The 11,505-nt window shown below is 35.9% G+C and overlaps 1 protein-coding gene across 8 annotated transcripts in view; it reads left to right on the plus strand.

Annotated features, from left to right (window-relative positions):
* Window positions 1-10,878, plus strand: part of ATE1 (arginyltransferase 1) — a 196,038-nt gene extending 185,160 nt beyond the window's left edge. For all 8 annotated transcript variants that reach the window (XM_043985864.1, XM_043985863.1, XM_043985862.1 and 5 more), the window contains one exon: window positions 7,790-10,878. In XM_043985864.1, the coding sequence (XP_043841799.1) occupies window positions 7,790-7,968 (179 nt within the window). In that variant the 3' untranslated portion in view covers window positions 7,969-10,878. The remainder of the gene's footprint in view (window positions 1-7,789) is intronic.
* Window positions 10,879-11,505: the final 627 nt, after the last annotated feature.

Below are 11,505 nucleotides of genomic sequence, written 5' to 3' on the forward strand. Positions count from 1 at the left end.
GTGTGTGTGTGTGTGTGTGTGTGTGTGAAGAAAGACTTGGATGTGATATTGTTGTGAAGGTGTATATATGGCAAACTTTGACTGATGAGATAATGGAAAGCTGATGGTGCCTTTGACAAAACCAGGAAAATTCGGTGGAGGAAAGGGCTTGGGGGAAAACTAATGAGTTCCGTTTTAGACATGTTGAGTTTAAGATGTCTCTGGGACTGCAGCTTAGGAGAGACTAGGGGCTGGATATATAGACCTGGAAGTTATCTGCATAGAGATGATAGTTAAACATGTGAAAGTTGACAAGGTTACAGAGAGAGAGGGTAGAGCAGAGATTCTTTTTTTTTTTTTTTTAAGTGAGGCAATTGGGGTTAAGTGACTTGCCCAGGGTCACACAGCTAGTAAGTGTTAAGTGTCTGAGGCCGGATTTGAACTCAGGTATTCCTGACTCCAGGGCCGGTGCTCTATCCACTGCGCCATCTAGCTGCCCCCTAGAGCAGAGATTCTTAACCTGGGGGTTTAAAATTTACTTTAAAATATTTTGATAACTATTTTAATGTAATTAGTTTCTTTTGTAATGCTATGTATTTTATTTTACGCATTTAAAAACATTATTCTGAGAAAGAGTCTGGATACTTCCCCAGCCTGCCAAGAGAGATCCATGACACAAAAGAATGTTAAGAATTCAGAATAGAGGGAGAGTGGAGGAGAGCCCAGTACAGAACCTTAGGGGAACACTCATAGTTAGGAAGAGAGGACATGATTTAGATGATAAGATAGCAAAGGAGAACTTGAAGCAGCAAGCAGGTGGGGAGTAGAATCAAGAGAGACTAATATCACAAAAACCCAGAGGAGAGAAAAGTGTTCGGGAGATGTTGATCAGGAGAAGCAAATGTATCAGAGAGAGATTGTGAAGATTTAGGATTGAGGAAAAAGATGATCAGATTTGGCAATTAAGAGATCAATGGTAAGAAGGAAGAGAGCATTTTCAGTTGAGTAATTGGGTAAACAGTCAAAAGGGTTGTAGACCGAATGAGAGGAAGGTATAAAGAATTAATAGTTATTTGAGGTTTTTATGCCTTGGTGCGCACTGGCCTGGGGCTCCGCAAACCTCACGGGGCTCCGCAAACCTCACGGTGCTCCACCCACTGGTTGTAGCCATTGCCATGGCGCTGGCACCTCACATCATCACCACTCACAGACCCTTACATGGGCCTGGCAAAATTATAATGATTGGAAGCCTACTGAGGGCAGTCATGTGACTGTCAGAGCAGCCAGCCAATTGGCTGGGGGCTATGTGGGGTTTTCTGGAATGGGGAGGGGAATTCACCATTCTAGCTGGAAACTGGAAGGTGACAGGAGCTCTGCTGTGTATTCTCAGCTGATTCCTGGACGGTGGTATTTTTTCAGGTTGTATAATTTCCCTTTCCCCCATTTTATTTCCTTTCCCTTGATCCTACTGATCCTGTTTGTGTTTTTTTGGTGTGTTGTTTTTTTTTTAAGTTCGTTCTTGTTAAAATAAATCCTGTTCTGTTTTGAGGGAGGCTGCTGGTCTCCTTCCTTGCTCCAATATTGTGGCAATCTGCTTAGATAACACTCCCCAATTAAAAATTGGTCCCTACAAAGGGAAGCAGAGGCATCAAGTGTAGACCTTTGTTTTTTACAAGGATGCTGTCTGGGAAAGAGGAAAAACATAGAACAGTAGCTTGAAAGGATGGTGAGCTCTACTCAAGATTTTTTGTTTGTTTAAGGATGAGGGAGATTTGGGCATATTTGAAGTCAGGATGGAAAGAAGGAATCCGTTTATATAGAAAAGCTGATGTTTCAGAGTGGGGGAGGCATTATTGAAGATGTCTTCTGCTGGAGAAGATAGGAATTGGAGCCAAGTACACAAGTAGAGGTGGGGCAGCTAAATGGCTCAGCATCCATCCTGGAGTCAGAAAGACAGGAGTTCAAATGTGGCTTTAGACACTTACAAGCTATGTGACCCTGGACAAGTCACTTAACCCTATTTGCCTCAGTTTCCTCATCTATAAAATTAGCTGAAGGAAATACCAAATCACACCAGTATCTTTGCCAAGAAAACCCCAAATGGGGTCATAAAGGGTCAGGTACCACTGAAAACAACTGAACACCACCACCATAGGCAGAGGTGTTGTTGATGTTGGCAATAAGAATGACCATTTCTTTGTCAGAGTTTGGTAGGAATAGAGGGAGTTGCAGATGATGTCAAAGGGTTTTGAGATGATGAGAGAATGGGAGAAGAGGAAATGTAAGTTGAATGACCTCAATTTTTTCTGTTAAGTAAGAGGAGAAAAAGAGGTTAGGAAAGGGTGTGGAATGGAGATGACTACTTCAGGAAGCAAGAAAATGTTTGAAAAGGGTTCTGTGGGGAGTGAGACTAAGGAAGTCAGGTAGGGAGGAATAAAAAGGACTGACTTGTGGGTACAGTGAGGGCCCAATTGAGGTTGGGTAACTTGAATTTGTAGCCAGCCAGCCAAGATGGGGTTGGGGGGAGTAGAGAAAGCACTATAGCCTGGCTCTCCCAACATTCTCCTCCAAAAAACTTTAAAAAGAAAACCTCAAATCAAATTCTGAAGTAGTAGAGACAACAAAGGTTTAGGCTGAATCTGGGTTGTTCTGTTCATTCATCTGGGAGCCTGGTGGAAAGATGTATATCATTGAGGTATTTGGGGAGCAGTCCCCTGGTATAGCAGAGGGTGCTCATCTTAGGCAGGCCTGGGCTGGGTTCTGCTATTCCTGTCAAGGACTGTGCTGAGCCAGGGTGATCCCAGGTGATGGATAAAACAAATGGTACTGCAAGTTATGGCTTATTGTAGTTGGATTTGGCTTCATTACCTTAGTGACATCACTGCAACACAGCACTTATTTGGGAGAACATTGCAAGCATACTACTATGGTTTCTTTTTTAAAAAGTCTCAGTTATTTTTCTCATTTCAGCTCTTAAATTTGAATTTAATGTTAATTTAATAGATCTGGCTTACTAGTTAGAAAAAGAAAACTAACGCAGCAGCTATAAATTTCTTCATATTTTATTACCAAACACACATATATGTGAATAATATACACACACACACACACAATATACATCTTTCTATCCAAATTTTCTTAGCAACAGTATTCCTTATGAAAGAGTGCTTTTAGGTAGTTGATATCAGCAGGTGTAATTCTATAGGATATATTCACAAAGTAACTTTTGAGTCTTCCACCAAAAAATTTTCAGTATTTGAAGAATGAACTGGTTGACTCATTCTTTTCATTTTGGGGGGACTGTGTGTATGCAAATTGCTTCATGGATTTTAAATATCTGCTGTTATGATTTTGGGGGGGCAGGGCAATGAGGGTTAAGTGACTTGCACAGGGTCACACAGCTAGTAAGTGTCAGGTGTCTGAGGCTGGATTTGAACTCAGGTCCTCCTAAATCCAGGGCTGGTGCTTTATACACTGCGCCACCTAGCTGCCCCCTGTAATGTTTTTTTAAGCCACATTTACTCTCTGAAGTGAATATCAGTTGAGTGAAATCTTAACTGCTTTTTATTTCTCATTGATTCAAAATCTAAAGTTTTCATTGTTATGCCACGGTTTTGCACCATATTATCCATTAACTCGTATCTCTTTTGCATTTTAGAATTTTGGTCCTGAGAAGCTATAATGATAATAACAAAGAAAATAGATGTGGAGATCATATTCTGGCAGAAATATTGGTTATAAAGTCTGTTTAAGAATAACAAATCAGTTAAGTTCCCTTAAGGAGAAGTGAAGCTTTGAACTCTTAGAATCTTTGAGTTTGAAGCACCTGTGATATGCAACTTATTTCCCATGGCAGTTTTTTTTTTTTACTTTTAAAAAATTGATAAAATTAGAGTCTAACCAGAGTTTTGACTCAAAATGAAAATATCAAAGGGTTGACAGGTTTATTTAGAACATGAGAGATAAGAATGTAGACTTGCTTTGGGTTTTTATTTTAAGAAACTGAAGCTGACATCAGAAAAAGTAAAGGACTTAGCAGTGTTCTTATTGCAACCTATTTCTAGGACATCCTTTGTTCTTGCTGGGTTTTTTGCTTTTTGTTTTTAGTGAGGCAATTGGGGTTAAGTGACTTGCCCTGGGTCACACAGCTAGTAAGTGTTAAGTGTCTGAGGCCAGATTTGAACTGACTCCAGGGCCGGTGCTCTATCCACTGCACCACCTAGCTGCCCCTCTTGCTGTTTTTCTTAGCTGAGAATGAGACTAATCTTTACTCTCAAAATACCATTAATCTTGATGATATTCTAAACTGGCATCTTTATCAAGAGTCTTCCAGGTCCCTAGCAAAATATGTTTTGTGTATAACAGTATGGTTGACCACAGAATCACTACAAGATCACTGAAGACTTGTATGATAGGAGTATGAACTATGCACTTTAGAACAAATATGACCCCTCTTCCCCATGGTCTGCTACTGTCTCATTGCCTTTCAAATTTTCTGTCACTAGGTTCAAAAGTTTTCTGGTGGATATGCTCTGAAAAGTTTTTATTAATTATCAAAATTAAAACTGGCTAATTAGCCTGGCTCCCATATCAAAGTAACCTTGAACAAATTTCTTTTCCTATAAGTTAGGTTTTCCTTCCTCTCCTCCATCTCAAATGCCAAATTTTTAATCTTAGATAAAGTTGCTATTAATGTTGGGACAGAGAATGGGGGAATGAGAAGACACCTAGGGTAACTTCTCTGAGCCCAGCATCCTTCACTGACCAACCTATTCTGGGACAACTGTACCATTTTGGTTTGGCTGTTTTCCTTGCTGCTCAGAGGCACTTTCTCATGTCTAAGTTTAAGGCTATATTCTGAATAGATGAGCTTGTTAGATATCTGAACTCTGTATAGGTTATGCATTATTGTTACCATGGTTTCTGTTGTATCTAGGTGAGTTTGTATATTTAGTTGTTAAAATAAATGTGTTTATCAAGAATTTTTATTTATCATCTTTTGTTCCTAAGGAAAGTTGGAAATATATGCAATAGCAATAGAAGGCTTTGCATCTCTAAAAGAACAGCTGCTTATGAAACATCTGCTGCTAACTTTTAGAATCTTAGTATGAAACAATTTAATATTTACTTTGACTTCAGGAGATGGTCACATGTTTCCTATTCTTTCAAGTGAAAATAGTTTAGAAGAATTACTTGATTATAATGGGGTACTTTTGTGGCCATGGCCTATATTATTATCTTGTATAAATGTTTTTAAGAAGTTAATACTCAGGTGAAGAAGGCTAGGCTCAGAGAAGTTACCCTAGGTGTCTTCTCACTCCCCCATTCTCTGCCCCAACACTTCTCTTCCTAGTAACATGTGTGTATATGTGTATGTGTATGTGTTTATGTATACATGTGAATTATATATACAGGTGAAATCAACATAAATTGGTCATAGAGTACACCCTTGAAAGGAAAAAATTGTCACAAAGCTTACACCCTAGAAAAATGAAAAAAATGGAGAGAAGCTGCTCCATTCATTTTGTTTTGATAGCCAGTGCTTACAAATTTATTGTAGATATATCTAAGAGTATTGGATTTTATCACTGGCAAGCCTAAGCCATCTCCTGCTCCTCACTTGGTTGCATCAGGGCAGACCTTTCAATGTAGAGGGATGAGTATAGCCTTGTAATACTTTAGAATTGTCTGCTAGGGAACCATAAGAATATGGGAATGACTCCACTTCTGGGCAGTCAGTAAAGAGTGTTTTGCCAGGACACATGGACGGGATTAGAGGAGAGACATGTGGAGTTCCATTGAAAGCATAGCTTTTCATGTATAGAAATCTAATTACTAAAAGTGTCATTTTGTAGTGCTCATCATGACTACTAAATACTTCCTAACTTAGTCTAGATCATTCTTTGGTCAGAATGTGGCTAATAAAACCCTTACTTGTGATTTCTACGGTTCAAGCATAGCATCAACATAAACAATAGTAACTCTTGATCTTTATTATCTGTTGGACTAAAACAAGAAGGGAATCGGTTGCCTGAAATGATAGAAATTCTAATAAAATTACACAAATATCTGCCAAATCATTAATATTTGATTTTAAAATGTTTTATGTGTTGATTTTTGAGGCAGAAGAATTCCCTTCCTAATTACCTTTTTTTTTTTTAAGTGAGGCAATTGGGGTTAAGTGACTTGCCCAGGGTCACACAGCTAGTAAGTGTTAAGTGTCTGAGGCTGGATTTGAATTCAGGTACTCCTGACTCCAGGGCTGGTGCTCTATCCACTGCACCACCTAGCTGCCCCCCTAATTACCTTTTAAATTAATATTAAAATTACTAGACATTCCCTGGATACAGTATAGAACTCTGTTGGGGGTTGATATTTTGTTATTAATATGAATATTTTTCTATGAGTAATTCACACCACATAATTGCATTTATCTGTTCTTAAGCAGTATTTGGAGCATTAAATCTGAAGCCATTTGACCTTTAATGTGAAAATCATTCCCTGCTTACTTTACTTGAAATACTTTTGGGAATTTCATGGAGTCTCTACAGAATTTTCTAATGTGTTATACATTGAAAACTGCTTTATTTTTAGGTCCTGTGCCTAATGGAATGTTGTTATTTTGCTTCATGATGTCATTCTCAGAGCTCTCTAGCACAGCAGGCTGCCTTACTGTAAAAATGATGAGCCAGCAGAAGACCTCGTTGCAGGTGTTTCTGCGTCATATAATAGGGTGCTGTGCAGAGAAGTTTTAGGTCAGATTTATAAATGAGACCTGAGGACTTTAAAAGCTACTAATTTATAAAATTCTTTCATCCATATTACAACATACATTTAAAAGGTTGTCCCTTATTATGTATATCTGGGACCAATAGTAATGATGGATGGAGAGTGAATCGTGTCTTGAGTTGAACAAGTGGAGAGTAAAGCTGGATTGCCTTCAGGAAATTGCAGAACTCCTTTAATGACCCCAAACTTCCCATAAAAGCAAAGGCCAATCTTTTTAATACCAACATTCATATTCAGTCAATGTTACTGTGTGGCCGAAAATACAGCAGTTTCCAAAGAATTGAATTTTAAATGATTATCACAAGGAGGTAAGTAGAAAGGATTATGAAAAGAAGATGGGCAGGTTATATGTAGAGGCAGAGTGTTCTACTGGTACCCCTATGGTGTTAGGAGAAAGAGATGAAGCTCCCCTTTAGTCAATTTATGGTATGAATTGGGCAGGAGTCATAAAAGATGGGCAAGTGTGAATGGGGTTACAGCCTAAATTTTTGAAGAGTGCTTCCAAATCTTTGAGATCTGTCTGAGTATTTAAGGTATTTTAATTTCCTTTTTTAAATGGACCATAATTATTCCAAACTGCCTTGTCTTCCACAGTCCAGTAAAATGTTGGAATTTGCCTTGGGTGACTTAGCTTTGGAGTAAGGTGACTTTGGCTCTGCTACTTAGGATTTTTGCTACACTGTACAAGTCACTTAACCTCTCTGAGCCTCAGTTTCCTTATCTGTAAAATGAGAGGATGGGACTAAATGAAGTCCAAGGTTTCTTATAGTTCTAAATCAGAGATATTTTGAATTTATGTGATAATGAAGGAAATTGATACTTAATAGACATTTAGAGTTTATTTGACATTATAATATATTTTATTTTGCTGCTATTCCAAAGCCCAACATATAATCATTTTCAGGATACCCCAGTTTTTACTTCAAATGTCTTTTTCTTTGGAGATTCCAGTTAAGGTTTTTTGTTTAAATAAAACTAAGAATAGTAGTTTAATATATAATTGTTGGATTTTTTATTGCAGTTGATGAAGAACAAATTAAAGAGCTTGACCGATTACGGGTACTTTACAAGAGAACAATTATGCCTTACAACATATATAAAAAACGACAGAAAGGACCAAGTGATGAAGCCATCGTTCAACAGTATGCAGACTTGGTGGGACAGACCTGTTCAGAAAGGATGTTACTGTTTAGAAGCTGAAAAAAAATTATTAAAGAATTAATATTCCACTCTCACCCTAGGTACTATATGATTGCACTCCATTTTATTATGATTAACACACTTCTCTGTTAATAGATCCACAGGAAAATATTGTAACCATCTAAAATTAAGCATCTCATTTTAACTATTATATGACTCTCTTAAAATATTTAAAGTGAAATGTTTGTGAAGTATGTAACATAGAGCTTTTTAAAATATGCCTATATATTTAGTCTTATACTTGAGGTTTGGGAAGGTTGGGGGTTTTGTTTTTTTATTTAGGCTACATTAGACTTGTCATCTGTTGATTCTTTATAGTGAATAACATTATTAAGATGCATTTAAGTGATTTGAATTACAGATTTGCTTTGGTTTTTCTTTTGGCAAAATTAAAGTATACTTTTTGCCCCGACTCAATTCAAAGACAGTAATTTCAGTAAACAGTTTTCCAAGAGGCACATTTGAAAACTAAGGCATTACTTACGTTTTAACAGCTTTGTCTATCTGGAGACTATATGTATAAGTTACTAAATCCTATAAGTTATATATTACAGAATAACCTTATGTAATGAAGTTGGATAGTGCTTTCAAAAACAGGAACATTGATCATTTTTATTTTAGATATCAGCTGAAGTTGCAGTAATTTTGAAAGATGGATTTTAGGCAACTATTTAGCATTTCTCATGATCCAAATTCTATAGATGTCAAAAGTTGGGCCAAAAATTCCACATTGGTTCTCTTCTTAGAATATGACACCTAACTTAGGTTACTGGTGAAAATTAAGAAAAAAAAAGAAAATTAAATATTATTTTGCCACCTTCCTAGCTTTACTAAAGAATAATATTTAATGAGACACGAATCTAAAAGTAGTCTTTCTTATGTCCGAGTGCTTTCTATCCATTTCCTTGTCATAAAATTTGAGACTTTTTAGAATGCATGATTATTTTTTGTTGTAATAGTCTAAACTGGTATTTTTTTCAAACTTTTCTTGTCTCAAAGTACTTGTATGATTTGTATTATTTAGGAAGATGGGTCACCCATCCTTCCTTTTTTCACAAAGTCTCCTATTTCATCTCAGGAGGAAGACTTAAGACAATCTTTTAAATGTTTCTGGGTTTAATAGTGAAAGATGCAGAATATTCTTTTGATCAGAGGCCCTCCTTTGTTTCCCAGCCAGCAAGCCAGCCCCAATTTTTACTGATTGGTCCTTGTCTACTGGCCCCCTTGCAGTCTTCTTTGTGCTCATGCTTTTCTGAATAAAATTAGGAGTTTAAAACTCAGTCAAAAGCCTGATATGAGAAATATACTTGGTTTAGACTTTTGTCTAAGATATGTGATATTCAAATGTCATAACTTCATTTGACCCACATACTATCAAGTAACATGAGCAATTTTTTTGCATCCAAATGAAGGCTGCCTCCTTCAGGGTCACCATTTTGGGAGGTCATACATTTCTTGCAATGATGTTTCCATTGCAAAAAGCATTTAAGGATTCTTCTTGGGGCAGGTTGCTTCACAAATTGTGGTACATTGTTTTGATTACCCACAGTGGATGGTAAGTATTAATATGTTTTTTGGTCATAAATAAAGCATGACTGTTATTAAGTAATGATTTCTTGTGTGGCTCAGACATATACAGATTTCAGCAGTAGTTCCTAAAGATAAGTTCCAAAAATATTTTGAGCAGTATCAGCATTATTGAAATGAGCTTCCAAGGATGTCTGCTTTGAATGACAACTTTTGTATAATTGTATAAGTCCTATTTGTTTAAAGGGAAAAAAATCTCCTGACTTTATAATGACACTTTATCCTATAGCATTTGGAAAAAATACCTGAAGCCTAATACTTAAAATTACTCATCAGCACCATACAGTAAAAGTCCCCTCTACTACAAAATCCAATATAGGCAACATTCTTTGTAAGAGGATTCATTACTGGTAGAACACATAATTTCTAACATTGGCTCATGTTATAGACTCCTGAGTCTAGCACTGTAGCATTACTTAAGTGAATTTACAAAACAAATTGGATTTGGAGTTCACTTACCCAAAGTATATTCATAGTCTTCTTTTTGAGATTAGCCTGAACAGCATTTTTTTTTCAGAAATAAAAGTTTTGTGGAACCCCAAAAAAAGGTATCTGAGATTTGAGGTTGGCCAGCCGTTCTGTTAAGAAATCGATCCATTATTTTATGTTAGTAGTCATTCATTTAAAGGCATCATGAAAAAGTCATAGTATTTAGTTTCAAAATTTTGAATGTTCAGCTGCACTACTGACCCTTTTAGATTAGAAATAAATTTGTATCTTCATGTCATGGGAACAGAGCTGTTAGGATATGTCTACCATTTCATTTTTATTTTATTTCAGCTTTCTCAGCTTTTCATTTATCTTAAAAATGTTCATTTGGGTTTTTAATACGCCAAAACATTGTGGTTATGTTCTGATGCCTATATTCTTCTTGGTTTCAGTTATTTTAAGTGAAGAATTATTATTATAAATGTAAGTAAGTCTTCAACACTGTTTAGTCTGTTTTTAAAAATTATTTTGATAATACCAAGTGCATGTATTATGTTTAATGTGGAATATATGACTTAAATGAGCTATTCAGAATGTCTGAATAACATTAAGGTTTGATTTTTAGTCAGTGGATTATTTTAATATAAATAAAGAAGGAAATGACTGTCATTGCCAGGTAACTAAAAGTAACTAATGTCAACTTGAAATGAAAAAGGGAAAATGAATAGTAATAATTGAAAAATGCTATTTTAATTGGTAGTTACTTGAGTATTCATTTTCAGTGAATGCAAGATGATAACTACATGTTGTGAATTTATTGCTTTTGTAAATGCTTTTTGGACACCCTACTTGATGAAACTTAAATGGAAAAAATAAAGCTATTTCTACCTACTATGGCTGTTGTCAGTAAGAATTTAGGTGACATAATTTTTCATGGTTTTTTTTTTTCTAAGTACACACCATTCGCAGTGAGCACACTGAAGTCAATGGATAACATTAAATGAATATTATTTATTTTTTAAATAATAAATTATTTTAACATTTTGCCTAATTCAGGAACAGAATAAAATACAATTATTTTTTCATTTATTTAGAATTTTATTTTTCCCACTTACATGTAAAAACAATTTTAATGTCCATTTTTAAAACTTTGAGTTCCAAATTGTCTTCCTTCCTCCCCAACCCCACCCCTCCATAAGAACTCAAGAAATTCAATATAAGTTATACATGTCATGCAAAAGATTTCCATATTAGTCAGGTTGTGAAAGAAGACAGACCAAAAAAAACTTAAGAAAAATAATCTAAGAAAAATTATACTTCTATCTGTATTCAGATACCATCTTCTTTCTCTGGAGATGGACCACGTTTTTCATAAGTCCTTCAGAGTTGACTTGGATCATTGTGTTGCTGAGAATAGTGAAATCATTCATAGCTGATCATCTTACAATATTGCTGTTATTTTGTATACAGTACATTTCACTTTGTGTCAGTTCATGTAAGTCTTTCCAGGTTTTTCTGAGA

Source organism: Dromiciops gliroides, chromosome 2, assembly GCF_019393635.1.
Source record: "Dromiciops gliroides isolate mDroGli1 chromosome 2, mDroGli1.pri, whole genome shotgun sequence".
NCBI lineage: Eukaryota > Metazoa > Chordata > Mammalia > Microbiotheria > Microbiotheriidae > Dromiciops > Dromiciops gliroides.